At 38.0% G+C, this 17,433-nt stretch overlaps 1 protein-coding gene across 1 annotated transcript in view; it reads right to left on the bottom strand.

Moving 5' to 3' along the window:
• Positions 1-15,340, bottom strand: part of ACTN2 (actinin alpha 2) — a 68,570-nt gene extending 53,230 nt beyond the window's left edge. Inside the window, exon 1 of the mRNA XM_084284184.1 lies at positions 14,898-15,340. Within this exon, the coding sequence (XP_084140310.1) occupies positions 14,898-15,032 (135 nt within the window). The 5' untranslated portion in view covers positions 15,033-15,340. The remainder of the gene's footprint in view (positions 1-14,897) is intronic.
• Positions 15,341-17,433: the final 2,093 nt, after the last annotated feature.

Here is a 17,433-nt window from a genome sequence, read left to right as displayed (position 1 = left end):
CTGTTCTCATATCATCCTTTTTTCTGAATGGAAAACCAGGAAGGATGAAAGTAAAGAAGACGAGGTTTCATGAGGCCTCTGCAGGAGGCAAAACAGCTAAAATATTCCAAAGTTTAATAGGAACAGGCAGAAAATATCTTCACTAGATTACCTGAGATGGCTGGAAAAGACAGAGCTTTGAGGCACATAAGCCTTAACATGCGAGACAGAAGCATTAGTCTTAAACATGAGAATTTAGATAAGTCTTCAGAGAATTCATGATTTCACCAGACCATTGGTATAATGCTACTGATGCTCTATTTCCTGCAGGAAGCTCCTTCCTTTTTAATTGCTGTTGATGAAACCATTTATTTAAGTTTTACAGCAGCAGGCACCTAAATGTTCCAAGCATGTGACTTTTCAAACTACACACAACACCACAGAGTTGCCCACTTGTGTATTTTTATTTTTAGCGAGTCCGAAAGAAGTTTACTACTACTAGTGGTGAGTAATGGCTCACTATTAATTGGCTTTATTTGCTCATTTAGATGACAGAAGAGAGCGTATGCTTATGATGTTTGAAAATGACAGCAAAATGCTGGGTCTGTTAGCATGCCTTACGACACGACTACAGTTCAAACTAATCAACAAATACATGACATGACTTGAAGAAAGCTGGATGCAGATTAACAAGAGGTCTGAAGTAGTCCTCCAGTAATAAATAAGTGCAAAAACCAGGATGGAGAACTACTGGCAGGACAGTAACATTGAAGAAAATGATCTGGGAATAAAAGCGGATCACTACCAGACCCGATTCAAAAGTGTCACAATGTTACAAAAGGCAAATGCAATACTGGAATGTCTAAACAGGGGAATGGTGTATCAATATATTATATTTAGGTTTATATGTATTTAGGTTCCCAACCTAAATGATTCTATGATTCTTTTGATATCTGCAGTATTTCTTCCACTCTGTTCAGTGCTGGAGAGGGATTAGCTAGAATACTGTCCCCTCTTTTGGGCACAAAACTCAAGAAGAACATGGACCAGTTGGAGAGAAGCCACCAAACAGTCATGAAAGTCATCAAATTCTAGAAAGCTTAACATATGAGAAATATAGAACCATTGGGACAGTTTAATCATGATAAGTTTGTAATGAGACTAATACTTGTCTCAACCATTTACAAAATCACAACAGATAGAAGATCAGTTCTCTACGTTCACTGAAGGTAGCAAGGAGCTATGAGCTTAAACAAGAATGACGAACATTTAGATCACTTTTTAACTCTGTGAGCAGTAAAGCACTGGAAGAGATTGGCTGGGGAAACATGTAATCCTTCTTCTTGGAGATCAACAAGAACAAGTTGAATAAACATGTCAAGAACAGTATGAGCATATTTGCTTCTGTCTGAAAGTGAAGGAATGGACTAAATGCCTTCCCAAATTCTCCCAGTCATATTTTCTATGGTGTTCATGGAAGATTCCCATCGTAACTGACATCTACACTACAGCCTTGAAAAGAAATAATTGGCAAGACTATTTTTCCTTCCAGTTTCTGTGGTAGAGAGGCCCTAAAACTTACATATGCATATTACCCAAAGACTGCAACATAACTCATTCAGCAGAAGATCTGACAGTTAGCTGTAAACCTTGTTTCTGTCAGGGTGTTCTTTCTGCCGTGATCCTCCCTTCCCTCTCCTACTTTATGACCCCGTAATTTCCCTTAGGAAAGAGAAATAGAACACTAGGGAAGCTTTGCCAGGGATATTGGAGGAAAAAACAGCAGAAGGATGAAGACAGAGGATAATAAAGAAACAGAGCTGAAGAAATGTAACAGGATAGCAAGAAAGTAGATTCACATTCAGTAGGCAGGAGAGTGTTCACGGAAAGTTAAACAGAATGCAAATTAAAATGAAAGTGGATGCAATGGCATGTTCTATGTCATTGCAAATGTGTACATATATTTCTCAAGATCCGTATTATAATCCTGGGGAAGATATTTTGACACTTGTGCTTTCTTCCCAACCTTGCCACACACTTTAAGTTATTTAAGACAGGAATTTTTAAAAACATGTATTGGTCTAAATAGAAAGCATTTTATGATACATGATTCCTCATGTAGGACCAAAGGCCACTTAACAACAATAGGAACAGATGTTAGCCATACCTGGGTACTTTTAAGTATCCCACATCTGTATTCAAGGATAATTCAAATGATATACACTCCATATCCCACAACACTATTGTGGGGAAAATTCACTGTAGTTTTTGAGGTGCTCAAATACTACCCTGAAAAAAAAGTCCAATAAAGAAATAATAGAAAATTTAGAAAGTTGAAAAAGCTACAAATGTCTTGTAAAGAACTGTGAGTTAAGCAAGATCAGAACCTACCATGGACACATGGAGAACAACACAAAATATTTACCAACAACTTCAGCATCTGTTCTCAGTCATCCAAATTTAATTATATATTAAAAAAAAAAAAAATCAAAGCCAGCTGTTTTGCATAAACTAATTACCTGCTACTGTAAATCTAGTTGCATGCCAGTTATTTTTCCCTCCTTAAACTCATAGTGAATTATGAAATGTACCAGCTGTTTAGGCATGAAGAAAATAAAACACCCAGGGAACCGTTAAGAATAGCAATGACTGTGAATAACCTCAAAGATGCAATTCGAGAACTCATTTTTACAAATAGAAATTGTTTTAGCTTTCACCTCTAGAACGAAAAGTCACTGCCCCAGTCTCTCACTAATAAGACCAGTTTTGGACATCCCCGATGAAGCTGCCATTTCTGGTGGTATAAGTGATGGGGACACCTGTCTGCTTGAGAGCTAAACTGGGACTACAACTCATCTCATAGACACTATGCATGTGTTAGCAACCTTGTCACTTATTCACCTGGCCTGGTTTCAAAACAGTGACCTAAAAGTGAAAGGTTCCCCCCAGCCATGCAATTGCAACCAATAAATTAAAAGTCCATCTTCAGGACAAGACTATTTTTCATCATGTGTTAGGGTGTAGGAGCTAATAGAATATTGTATGTAGACAGCTTTGCAATACTGAAAGACTTTTAATTAATGTTTTCACCACCTTGCTAAGTAGTGACAAAGGGCAGGGGTTTTGCAGGCAGCTTTCTCTTGGAGGGGAATAACTGTTTTTGCAGTTCAGTTTGTTTATTCACATCATATGCATGAATCTTTAAAAAAAAAAAAGATGGTTACAAATTCTATTCAGGTGACACCCTCTTTGATAAGCCTTTGTTCACAAGTCACATTCTACTGTCCTATAGCAGCTTTATATAATTTATTCTTGCTAGATAGAGTAAGAGGGAGCAAATCCCTTTCTGTTTTGCAATGATCTTAGCTTTCCATCTTCCCTCCTACTTCATTAACAATACGTATCATGTAATATACAGTTACATACTACTTTCCTAATGACTCTGTTCTCTCTGCCTTCTATGTAAAGCAACAGCTTTGTTAGTATAAGATAATATCTCCTGTTGACCCTTGTCAAATGGAATTAATACCTCAGTATTTTTTGGATTACATACCATTATTTGATGCATTAAAATGCTCGAGGTACAAGATTAGCACTACAGAATAGAAAATAAATGGTATAATCTGTGAAGTTCTCAAATTACTAACAGATATCTGAGTTACACTGTTCCCATATTAAGTTGCTTTCTCTAATGTGAGTGAAATGAAAGTCAGTGAGTAAAGACACTGAAAAATTCAGCGTTTCAGTCCTTGTTCATCCAAAGCTTTTCGTACAACTTCTTTCAAGTAGTCAAACCTCTGTATGCCTCTGTCCAAAATCCTTACATGACAGTAAAGGTAAAATGTAAACATCCCCACAGACTGAGAGTTCCAATTGCAGCATTAAGAGGGCTCTGTTCACCCCTAATACTGGTCATGCAATGTCTTACAGTCCTATGTATATTTTGAAAATTTAAAATACTGTAGTAAGTGAAAGAACTTTTATTTCACAAGCCTCAAAAATCAAATCCCATTGAAATAATAGCTGTGAAGCAAGCACATTCTGAACCACAGAATTAAGCAAGAGTAAAACAAGACAAAAAGGCACAAAAGGACTAATGGAACAGCACAAGTGGAAATTTTTGTATAATCTACTTTTGGCTAGCGGCTTTTATTTTTTTTTCATATATTGATATTGTATTCCCATTGGAGAAAAAAAATTACATGCATAATCTCTTTCAGTAGGCCATACTGTTCTAGCATTTAATAATCAACAAAACATGGTAGATTTTTTTTATATGCAACACTGCCACATTTTTCACCTCAAAATGTCCCCTAATGAAATTAGCAGAAATAGAGAAGCATTACCCACAAAGATCTATGCCTTGATAGAGACACGGTACTCGCACTCAGCCTGACCAGGAGCGTTCAGAATCCCAGCTGAACCTGAGGACAGTATTTTTCTGTAATATTGTAGTCTAACCTTAGAGCATGCAAGCCAGTCCCTGTTCCAATACACTGCACTTTGCAGAGCTTGAATTTACACTATAAAAACAAGTAATTCTACATTGCAAGTTGGAGTAGTGCAGCTATACTAGCTAGTATCTTACACAGTACTCGTGATCACAAAGTGCTTTACACCATGAAGCTCTTTGCAACCCATAGCTCCAAACAAACCAGTTTAGAATCAACTGTCAAAGCACTATATCTCTCAGTACACTGCAACATGTTGAGTGCAGCAAAGAAATATTGTACCATTTTGTTTTATAAAAGCTTTGATAGACTATCACCCATGCAATAAAGATTGCAACTTTGAATTTATATAAAAATATATATTTATATCTCAAAAACTGCTGTCCTTCAGGAGAAAAGGAATTCACAGTGAAAATGCCAACAGGCTTGAAGGGAAGTGTTTCAGCAACGATAAAAAGATTGAAGACAGCCAATTTTCTGGGGTTTATCTCCCTCTATATTCTTTTTCCAACTGTATGACTGGCCGCATCTTTGCTATCAGAGAATAAAAGCATAATCTCTGTTACATTTGCCACTACCGGCAAATTTAGAAAATGAAATATAGGTAATCCAAAAAGCGTCACAACTACTGTGATGGATCTGCAAGGGACAAAACTACAGGCGAAGCACATGCCTTTTATATTGCTTGAAGCTTTCTCTGAAGTATATTAAGCAATAAAAACACATCACCACTGCCCTATCAGTGCAAACGAACCTTCTTATGAGACTGTATTTCCCATTCTCCATTCAAGTCTCAGGTCCTTCTTCTACCATCTGTGCCCTATAGTCCTCCCAGTTTCTTAAAGATTTCCTGAACTATCACAGATAGTGCTGGCTAACATTTTTATTTCAGTAGACACATATTTAAATGATCAAATGCAATCTAGAATGAGATGAAAGAAACATTCTCACATTATAGTATGGAAGGAAGTAAAGGTATGTCCTCTGGAAATAGAAGGATTAATTAAAGTAGGCTAATCCAGGATTTAGTTGACTGGATTTCCAAATGTCTTTCCCTTGCTTTCTCTGTTGATTTTCTTCACTATGCTATCTTTATCCATTAATTATATACCACGTTGCCAGGTGAGTAAGTAAATCATAAATAAATCCATCATAAATTGGTCAACACAGTCAATTTGAGGGGGATGAAAGTATGTTCTTATACAATTTATCAGCTTTCTTTAGAGCATTTCCGTAAACATAAAAATGTCTTCTGTATTTTTGATGAAATTAAAACAGATTCTGAAAGGTTTTCAATTGCACACACATCTTTGTTTTAAGGCCCTGACACCAAAATAGGATGGCAAAAAGTCACAGTCAGACCCCAAGATATTTACACAGTAAATTATGTCTCTGCACTGTCTTATGTGGCAGATTTGAAGACCACCAGATTGAATTTCACTTTTAGCCTACACTAAAGTCTCAGTTGACACTCTTACAGAGGAAGAAAAACCTCGTGCTTTAATTCCCAATTACACAATGAAAAGCTCCTCTCTAGCCTGTGTGCCAAGTTACTAGACACTAGAACCACACTGGGACTTGTGCTTGGTCATGGAAGTGAAGGTCACAGGCTACAGGAAAGCAAGCAACCTTCAGCCTCACATAGTGTTTAGTTTGTTTTTTAATACCTATGCCAGCTACACGATATGTGCATGATACATAATACATGTATATACATGTATGGCTATAACTGCTTGTGAGGCTGCCCTGAAAACTACATTACTGAAATGATTTGTCTTTAAAAAGTGGTGAGAACCAGGGGAATTGGGTTACTTCAAATTATTTCAATGATATAGCAGAATATAGAAGATCATTGCACCAACAAACAGAAGAGACTTTAAGTCCACAGAAAAGAGTAGTGTCAAGTGTGGACAGCTGCTTCACCAAAGAAAATGCATGGTGGAACTACACCCCAGAGTACAGCTGGAAACAGATTTGGACTACAGATATTGTTTGTAAACTAAAGAACCCCATTTAGGTGAAACAACACCCCAAAGCTACACAGTCATTTATGTAATTTTTATTTGCATTTAATGCAACAGAGTACCAGTTTTCTTTTAGTCTCATATGCACGCATGCAATGTTGTAATTCTTGCTGCAGTGAAAAGCAAATTTGCAACCGAGATTACATGTGAGTTTAAAAAAAAATAAACCCCTTAAGGCTAAGCCTTTCTGGGAGTGCCAAAATAGTGGAATGACTTTCAGAGGTGCAAAATAAGACTGCAGTTCCTTCTAACGTCATTGGAAATGCCTGGGTGTTCAACACCTATAAAAATATGAGTGTTTCCTTAGATGCTTAAGGAGTAATCACAGGTGTTATTTTTAGACTAGGGTAGTCACTTTCTGCAGGCTCCTGCTATGGTAGTGGAGAGGAGCAACAATGTCCTAGGAAGCAGTTCAGAGTAGAAGCCATGTGCTCTGAGTTAGGTTCTGCTAGTCGTTATCAATGTAATGGATGGCTGGGCTGCTTTTGCTTACAGTTTCTGTGGGTTTTGTTTGTTTGTTTGATGTGTTTGTTTTTTTAAAGAAAGAAACACAACGGGTATTATATTTCAAGTTGAAGAGATTCTGACAGTTAACAGCAGGTGGGAAGAAGCATTTGAAGTAAACAGAATATCTTATTCACACATGGTACAATTAACACTTAATACTTTACTTCTTTAAAGCCTCCACACAAGTAATACAACCTTATTTTGGAGATATATGGACCAAGCGATATGCCCTTATAACTCAGAAGCAGGAAAAATTGGGAGTAGCAGCACCCATTTTTGCACTAAGAACATAAAATGAGGACTACTTTTGTCACCTGGGTACATGTGTGGGAATTCAAGGTCCAAATGTAAAAACAAAATAAACATCATTAGGTAGACAACTAGTAGCTTCTGCTTCCCCCTGGATAGGCCCTCTGAAGAATGAAATGTATTTCTACAAGCTACTATTTCAAGTAAGCACTTTCATAAAAGGTGAACATTGTATTTCAAAGTCTTCCACCTCTACTTTTGTTCCAGCATTTACAATAACAGAGGAAAATCGTTATTGCAATAGCACCTGCCCTGTTATCCTCTCACACCAGTGGTTTGAGGATTACGAGGACCACGCTATCTCAGTTTGTATTGAAGAGGTACTTGTAGTGCCTGCAGGAAGAGCTTCTAAAGAACATGTACGGAAACAGTCACAGAGGATTATCATTACATCGTATTTGCAGGTTAAATGATGTGGAAAGAGCTGACTTCTATTCTTTAAAGATATGTCTAATTTTATTAGATAGAAAAAAGAGCATTGTATAGCACTGGTGAAGATTATGATCACCTCCATGCTTCTGTCTCTCAACATGTGGTATATTTAAATCCACCAAATCCAGTAATATTACAAGAACAAATGTCACACACTGTTATCAGAGTGAAATGGAGTGCCCAATGTAAGTACATTTTCCTACTGGTATCAGCTGAGAGGAAAAATAGCCACGTAAGACGTATTCACTCAGCAATATTTCACTACTCACAAGAGAGGAACAGCACGTCAGTTACACATTGTTCATCTGGGCATTAAGAGCTCAGAAAATATTTTATTCAGCAGTAAAACTATCCAAAATGACTCAACTTTGCCAACTATATAAACGCCGTTATATTTGTTTGCTTGCAAGTACATAAAATAACGTTCAGGTGGGACCTCTTTTTACATGGACAAAGCTAAGCAGCACAAATTCTTACCTAATTCTATATCACTTTCACAAGTGAAACGTCACTGATAATGTCCACCTGCATTTAGATGCGTAATCAAATGCATTCTCCCATGAGCAGGCTCTGTAGTATGATTTCTGAAACACTACCAATATCTATATAGTTCTCACAAGTAAAGAAAATCCTGTTGTTTAGCTTCAGTGAAATTAAATCAGTGCAATACAGAAACGACTACCTAAACATCAGTACACAGGTCTGAATTTGTGCAACAGTGATTAAATTTACGTTAGGCATTTGGTACCTGATTTTTCCATTACTGTGATGAAACCCCTTTGTCTTACTTGTAAGACAGATGATATGTTCTGATGGAGGATTTTGAACTGTGTTGCCCCATTGGCAAACAGCAAAGTTCAGCTTGCAAAGCTGTCTTAGTTTGAGGGCTGAGAACCCTCAGTGTCTTCCTAGCAAATGCCTCCCGTATCTCTCTACACAGCTCTCCAATGACCCAAACACAGATCCAGAGCAAAAGATGCAGACCTTCCTCCTCCAAGAGATTATTGCAAAGTCCACCGCTTAACACGCAGCTTTCCTCTAGCCCTTAAGCACCTTGGTTGCAGCTTATGGAAACCCACTTAGATCCACACTTTCTTCCAATCCTTATTGTCTTACTAATAGGATTAGGGTATCGGCAGACATTTCACCATACAAATTTCAGGGGAAGCTGCGCTGCATATCTGAGTGTATGTAGGAAGGTGGTAGGATTTGTTTCATGTTAAAAAATGTTTCTTATCAGACAGGAAAAGAGTTGGGGTTGCTCAGCCTAGAGAAGAGAAGGCTTTGGGGAGACCTTATAAAAGCCCTCCCCTACAATAAAGATGGAGAAGGACCAGGGACCGTAGAGATAGGACAAGGGGGAATGGCTTCAAAATGAAAAAGGGTAGATTTAGATTAGACATTAGGAATAAATTCTTTACTATGAGGGTGGTAAGGCCCTGGAACAGGCTGCCCAGAGAAGCTCTGTGTGCCCCATCCCTGGAAGTGTTTAAGGCCAGATTGACTGGTGCTTTGGGCAACCTGCTCTGGTGGGAGGTGTCCCTGCCCATGGCACAAGGTTGGAACCAGGTGATCTTTAAGGTCCCTTCCAACTCAAACCATTCTGTGGTTCTGTTCTTCTACGACTTCTTTTCAGAACCATATAGTTCTGTTTCTGGCAGATATAGACAAATGGGTGTCAACACTGAGGAGGCTGTTTGAGTTTAAACAGAAAAAAATAGAGTAATACTTTGATTCCTCACATTTGGTATTGATAAAGAAACCCTTCCCATTCTAAAAATCTACCTCCATAATCATTTCTTAATATGTGAATTTCAGAATACCTTTACTTGCATTTTCCTCCATATATAAGCACCACCTTATTCAGGTCCCTCTCAGCTGCATGCTTCATTGATAGTTTGCAAGATCGAATATGAAGCACCTTGACAAAATATGATCATTCCACTATCCTTTCAGCATGTTCTTCTCAAACACCATTCCATGCAAGTAACATCAGCAAGAGGAATTTAACATGTTACTATTTTAACTAGCACTAATCTCTAAGAGGCCAATCATACAGAGCAAGGGGTAAACTCATCCTATATTTCTACACAGAGTCCGTGTACCCTCATTGCAACTCTCCATAGGACTAGAAACACTGAAAATTTGTATCCTTCTGTTGCATCAGTGCCAAATATTGTGGGCAATTATAACCGTAGGATATGCTAAAAAAATGAAGACACACTGATAGCAAAAATGGAGTCTGTCCATTGACTACCAAGTTGTGAGTCAGACCCTATATGGGGCCATCTACCACTGAGAAGGTCACTTAAAGAGCACCCAGGATTTAAAAGGAGACAACAAATGTTTTGTGCACGTGTGTGTTCTTAATATTAGAGTTTTGGGCACTCGTTTAAAAAGAAAGTTCTTGATGCAAATGGAGGAGAAGCATTTGGCCTTGGAGTGCTGAAATAGTGTTATCAAAAGGCATACACTCTGCACCTATACTGGCAAATAGCATTTGAAAACACTTCGTACTTCTATAGAAGACAGCTAAAATGCTGACTGAATACTAAGAAAAAATAAAGTAGAGTCTAAAAAGGCAAAATTGTTTGCTATTCTAACTTTAAGTATCAATAGAAAATTCTGCATTTCAACCTGCAGAAATTGTAAGACACCTACATCATGTTAATTCTGTGGAAAAAAGGTAAGGAAAGCAGAGAACTGCAGGATTGGACTCAGCATATCGTCTTTTATCCACAAAATAAAACTCTGCTTCCAACACCAGTACATGGTAGATTTTCTTCCAAACAAATGAAATCTCCAGCTGAAATTAGTTCTGAAGCTACTCAATCCAGTGTCCCAATCTTCCTAAGAAATATTCAACTGGGATTCCACACAGGTAAAAAGTGCCACCTGAAAAAACTCAAAAGATGGACTATGTCTCTATGTGCTATGAAGCTTCAATCCCAAGGCTAATTATCTGAGGAAAGAATTTAGTACAGTCTGAAAAAAAAAAAAAAGATCCAGGCTGGATTACCCTCTACACACTGTAGATATTGCCATATTCTCCATGGCAATTATTTCAGCCCCGAGCCTGTAAATCCATGAGGAGTGGTTCTAGAGTACTGAACTTTCCTGGTGGCATCCAGCCTCTCCTGCCAATGTTTTTATGCCTCACATTTCTTTTTCATTCATTCAAGCTTGATCATTTCTCTCCTATTCCTGTTTGAAGAATGAAGACATTTGCCTCTACTAGTTATCTGTCTTCTCATTCACCAGTACACTTTCCTTCAGGAAGAGGTTTCTGATAAGAAACGTATTTAGATTCCATCCATAGAAGACCACACAGACTTCAGAGTGAATCCGGGACACTGACTGTAACTCTATTTATAGACACTGAAGTCAGACTGAACACAAGGTCAATTTCTCTTTGAGGCTACAGTGAACCTCTCTAATCAGCTGAACTTAATGAAGTTGTGCCAACACAAGGAAAAGAAGCATTTTGTCCATAATACATAGTCCATAGTTCTTCCAATGAATTTGCCATAGTTGTGGCTTCTAAATGTATACATATATCTATATATATAGTGAGTTTTTTTGGTGTGTTTTTTTGGGGGGAGTTGGTGTTTTTTTTCAAGGACAACAGGAGTTGTATTGCCAGCCAAAGGAGGTAAAGCAGGTAAATCCTTATAGGTCACACTGAAAACGTAAATGAAAGAAAAAGTACTGTTTAACAACCACTCACTAGTTGGCAGCTCAGACATGCTGCAAACAATACAGTATATTTGCATTTTAAGTACAGTTGTTCTAGGTTTCCAAAGCTAAGGGATATTGTATTTTCCTATGTTAAAGTTATACTGAAATACAGGTTAGTGACAATTAAAAGGTTTGCAGAATTTGTCAAACTTTTTTTTTTTTTTTGCAAGGTAAGAGAGAAATATAACATGGAGAGAAAAGAGAACATATTTTAAGTCTTCCACTAGGAAATAACATTATTTTTTAATTCCAGTCCAGCACAGTAGGGACTGAAAGACCAGTCTGACATACCATAAAGCCAACTACTTCTATCAGTTGTTTAGAAATCACTACTCTTGTCCTCTTTTTTTAACCAGTAAGAAAACTGGTTAAAAAGGTGTAAGGAGGTTAACTGACTTAGTCTAAGGTTACAGAGTCAAGAAGACCATCCCACCACCTCTGACCAGTCAGACTTAACTTTCTGATTTCTGTGTAGTACTGAAGAAACAAGGGGCCACTGGCAAAGATCTTTCAACTGCTGTTTATGCACACGTGGCCAATGGAAGTGTACTGGGTCAAGCAGTAGGCTTCAGAAGTTTCCAGTCTGATGGCTTCCATCCACATGCTCAAAAGGCTGTAGTTCTCTAATTAGTTCCTACTGAAGGTAGCACATCCATCCAAAATACAATGAAGACAAACTATTTTTTTTGTTTAGTCTTTCTTTAAAATTTGCTATCTGAAGTTTCCAACCATATGATCTTAAGTTTTTAGTAATAGTGTTTAATGCAGCAAACGGTCAAATTGCTGTATTATCTTCATTTCTTGATTTGACACGGGCTAATTATTACCCTAACCAAAGTATTTTATTTGGTGTTAACATTCAGAGAGACAAAGCTAAGCTACTAGTGAGCCTTCTTTCATATAAGTATACTTCATATTTATTCTGACACCTGCAGCCACCAAGGAGACTGGATTACAGCAGACCATAATACTCTATGAACCATGGTTATAATTAGGTGTCACATCCATTGTAATCCTATGGACGTCATCATGTGTTACCAGCATCTGTTGACAGATCTCATACCAGGCATATCACTGAAATGGCAAGTCTGGAGAGGGCAGCCCACAATAGAAACAATGGCATTTATTTTTGGTGTGTTCCAAGACTGTCTAATAGAAAATATACGCTGCCAACTGCCAGGGCTCCACTGAGATCACTTTTCTATATTATATTACCAGTTTGAACAGAGATCAGTGCCCATGTATCTGCAATCTTTTCCCAATAAATAAGATAATAAAGAACGTAATTTCTGCAACTGTCTTTAGAAAAAGAAGCCTTGAAATCTTAAAAAGTTTATTAGGACCTTTACATAAGACTACTTATTTTTCACATCATAGTAAATTCAGACTCCTTTCCAAGGCAAGGAATGAGGATCCCCCTCCTAAATTTTACTTATACGTGGCAACAATTATTAAAAACAAGCACTGGGGACAAGCAACATAAAGCAGCAAAGGCACTATCTATCTCTCTATTCTATGAAGGAAAGCTTTCATTTGTCAATGGGGAAAGGATACTTTCTGCTGAAGCACTGTGTTTGGAGAAATGGAGACGAAGACTTTGCAGTAGGGTCTTATATCAACTACTCCCTGCTCTTCTGTAAAAGTCAAGAGATTTACTGCAAACAAAAGAAAGCCTACAGAATTCAAATTCTCTTATTATTTATCTGCATTCTAGGAAAATTACATTAGAATACTGACTACCCTGTAACCTGTCCATTATTTATTTTGAAAATGCAGCGTTTTCTGAAACGCTGGACAATTGAATCCTCATTATATGTAACCACAATGCGTTACTGCTGAGCAATTTCAAAAGATTAAAACTGACATCACTTTCATCCCCAATTATAAAATATCAAAATAAATACAAATTCACCATCTAAAGAGTGTAAAAGTAAAATGGACATCACTGTTGATGTATAATAATTGGTGAGGAGTTGCAGCAGCTGGTTGATCAAGAAAAATGAACTTCAGCCTAGCCCTGAACTTCTCACACTATACTTGTACACCAGAATCTTAATAGGTGTGAATACAGGAAAATGAAATGCACAGACTCAAAGCAGGAGGAAAGCTACAAGTGAAAGCTGAGAGGAAAATATTGGCTCTGCTAATTTTAATGGAAAAGCAAACACATCGGCAACCAACAATTCTAACAGCTCTTACTTCTGTGGTCATATAGAATCCATAACTGTAACAGTGGGCCATATTGTCTTCAAATATATTTTTTGCAACTGTATTTTCTTGATTTCTGGATTTGACATGGGCTAAATATTACTGTAACCAAATTCCACAGAACTTTTTAACTTCTACTTAAATTTTTGGAGTGAGCTGCTCACCTATAGCAAAAACACACACCACCTTAGTTTAGAGCTCTGTTTCGTTCTCTCCCTCCCTCCCTTTTTTTCTTTCTTGCAACCAGCGGATAACCTTTTAATCCCAGATCTGTCAACTGTGACTTCAACATCACCTTTTACATTAGGAAGTACTAAATCCTTTATTGTATTTCACATCTCTCTCCCACGTGCTGTTTAAAACTCAGTCTTCTGAAATTAGATCTTTCAGAAATTACTAGAGTACCAAACCATTGACAAGAATATTGATAAGAGTTATAATCTGTGCCTATGCTCAGAAATAGCTCAGAAATAGGGCATAGGTAGTGCTTGGTGACATAATAGTTTTCCTATACCTAAAAGATGAGAAGTATTTCCTCTACAATAATGTATTCCAAGGAGTTTACAGATCTGTTTTTCACCCAGACAGTGAATGGCATGTGATTAACCTAGCTCATTAAATACATTTATCCATACCTATCCTGAATAAATTTCTAGGCAATATCTTCTTTGTAAGATCAGTCAGTTGCATTCAAGAGTAAGTTCTAATAGGAGCTGAGCAGCCAGATCATGGTTTTGAAAGCGATCTCTCAGTCTCTCTCAGAAATACTGCAAGAAAACTTCTTTTTGCACAAATTTTAACAATTTCATGAAGCACCCTGGCTACAATTGCAATTTACACTTTTTGAGAAGCACTCAGGCACATACATCAATTCAGAAACTGCTTTCTGAAAGGAAGACCCAGGAAGTGCAGTTAAAAATCACTGGAATCTCTATCAACAACTAATATGTAAATGTAGAGGTACTGACAAAATATTGCTAGTACAATGTTAAAAAGACACATCTGACTCTTGTTAATCAGTGTCATCTTACACATTTCAATTCAGAATCCAAAAATGGTGTGCTTTTTCCTCAAAATATGATATAATATATAACATATATGCTTTATACAATGGAAAATACACACTCTCTTCTAAAATAAGAAGCCCTTACTGCACAACCCTGCAATTCCAAATGTAGCATGGCTACATGAGAGGCCATAATTCCACAGAGATGCACATATACAGACACACATGACTTTATTTCCAGACCTTCCTTTGCTGTTTCTCCCATGCTGGGTCCAGGAGCAGGTCCCTGTCCCATTCTTCTTCTTGGGTCATGTACTCATCTTCTTCATAGTTGTAGGTATACTGCATGTTTGTTTCTATCTGGTTCATGCTGTTCATTCTACCCAGGGATCAGCTTCAACTGCTGTGGCTTCTACTACAGTCAAATACAGATATATTAAAGTTTAGTTTAGTCGCTGATGGGTTGTAGGTAGCAGTGTTGAATTTTTTTTTTTTTCTTTTTCTTTTCCAAGGAGACAGGGTGTGAATAGCGATGAGTCTTGCCGAGAGCAGAGGCTGAAACTGCCAGGTAGGCACTGACCGGTGGTGCCCCTTCTTCCTTCCCTCTGTCTCCCTCTCCTTCTTCCCTTCCTTCCCTTCCCTCCCTCGCTCGCTCTCTGTGCTGCTGCAGCTCCCTGCGGCTGACCCCCCGGAGAAGCCCGGCGCTGCCCATGGCCGCGGGTTATTATCGCCGCGGGGCTGTCACGTGGCCCCGCCGGCTGCCCCCCTCCCTCCCACAGGCGCCGAGGGGGCAGCGAGAGGGGAGGGCGGGCCGGGGAGCTCGCCAGCGCAACCGCTCTGACCAAAAAGATACCGCCCGCCCGCCTGCCTGAGGAGAGTTTTTTAAAATCTACTTACTTGTATTTCTCCAGGCTCGCGTATGGTTTGTTAATGTAGCACAACGTGGTTTGTCATCCGTCCGTGGCGACCCTTCAGTCACTTGTCACTGTCCTCTTCAGATTATGGGCACCAGAGCCAACGCAGAAAAGGACACCCGGGAGATGAGACAATGGCATTGGAGATCAGGTCTGGAGTTCAAGGAGAAAGTATGCATCACAACTGAGAAAAGCAACGTGGCTTCTTTTTTTTTTTTTTGTCCAGGACATGCCTGGTGCACCTCAAAAGCAGACACGTATAAGGGCACAGCAAGGTCTGCAGAACCAGTGACTTTAAAACGTGTGACAGCAACCACACACCTGTGCTTTGCACAAAGTGAAATCTGACAAGATAGCACTGGGATCAGGCATATTGGCAACCATATTCCCTATCTCCTGTGTCATTTTATGTCAGTTGTCCTAGTGACAATGTTTCCCGAGGAACTGGCAAGTTTATTGTGTTCAGCTAGGTTGTCAGTAATGCCTGCACCCATCGGCCAAGGTCATCCTCCCTACGGGTGTCCATACTGGATACAATTTCAACCTTACAAAGAAAAAACGGTCACCAAAGCTGAGCTTTCAGAAGTCATGCCAAAGCCAGACACAAGAGAGAACTGTGTTCAGTAAAGGCAACTACAGGTGCCTAAACCAATGTGAATGAATAATCAGGATAAGTAACAGCTAGAGAGCCTATGTCCTACACTCAATTCTACTAATTAAAGCTCTGCTTTCTGCCAAGTTGCCTTCTATCCTGCAAGCCCATGAAATATAGATGACCATACATACAAACTGTTCATATCTACCCATCAGTTCAAAAAAAAAATCATAAATGTAACACGAGGATGGAAAATTTGAATTCAGAAGAGGTTTCTAGCACAAATGTTTCATGCAGTCAAATCAAGCTTAACTTCCTAAATGTGATCGACCTACCACAAGATAAATAGTCTAAAAATAAAAATCCAGGTCTAAGAAGCAAAATCAGAAACACACGCTTTTCACCTGCTCAATACAAATATTCCCAGGGTTGCTATAGTATTTCCATTTAAAATGATACAAACAGTGATGAATACTGAGCACAGATGAACACTTTCTTAGGAAACTCTCAGCCCATGTCTAAAATAGTGATTACATAAAAAAAAAAAGTGTATGTAGGAACACATTATGCCTATGCTGATGTAATTTGTGTGTTTTATTCATTTGCTGGCCCTCGTCATATAACACGCTCCAGAGTGCCTGGGTCATGAAATAAAAACTGAGGCACTGTGATGACAATATCTGATGACACTGCAGATTAATGCTGGAATCAGATCCATGTCTAGATTTCTGTAAATCAAAGGAAAATCTACCCTCATTTTCTAAGATTTTGAAAGAAGGATGTATTTTTTTTTTCTTAAATTATAACTGAATTTGCTCAAAACATAGCTGGTCACTGCTGAAACATTATGTCCATTTTTTCGTGTTTCATGTAATTAGGTAAACTTAGCACTTTAATAACAAAGCTGACCAAAATGTCATCATTGTTCCAAGGAACTAACACATAGAACCACAGAATCTCTATGATATTCTAAGAGGGAAAAAAAAAAAAAAAAAAAAAAAAAAAAAAAAAAAAAAAAAAAAAAACTCAAGTTGATTCCAAACAGGAATAAACTCAAATTTTTATGTGAGGGGCAAATATTTCAAAATCCACTTTTTATGTTATGTTAGTTCAATTTAGATGAAAAAATATTTCAGAATGAAAGAAGTTAACATTTTTTCATATTGAAAATGTCAAAATAATGGGCTTCAACCTTACCAATGTGCATTTTGATAGAGATTAGCTTTTTAACTGTTAAACAGGAAGCTACCATCCTGATTTTAAAAGAACT

Source organism: Netta rufina (genome assembly GCF_964035555.1).
Source record: "Netta rufina genome assembly, chromosome: 3".
Taxonomy (NCBI): Eukaryota; Metazoa; Chordata; class Aves; order Anseriformes; family Anatidae; genus Netta; species Netta rufina.
The sequence above is the reverse complement of the archived record's forward strand: the minus strand, read 5'-3'. Positions and strand labels throughout refer to the sequence as shown.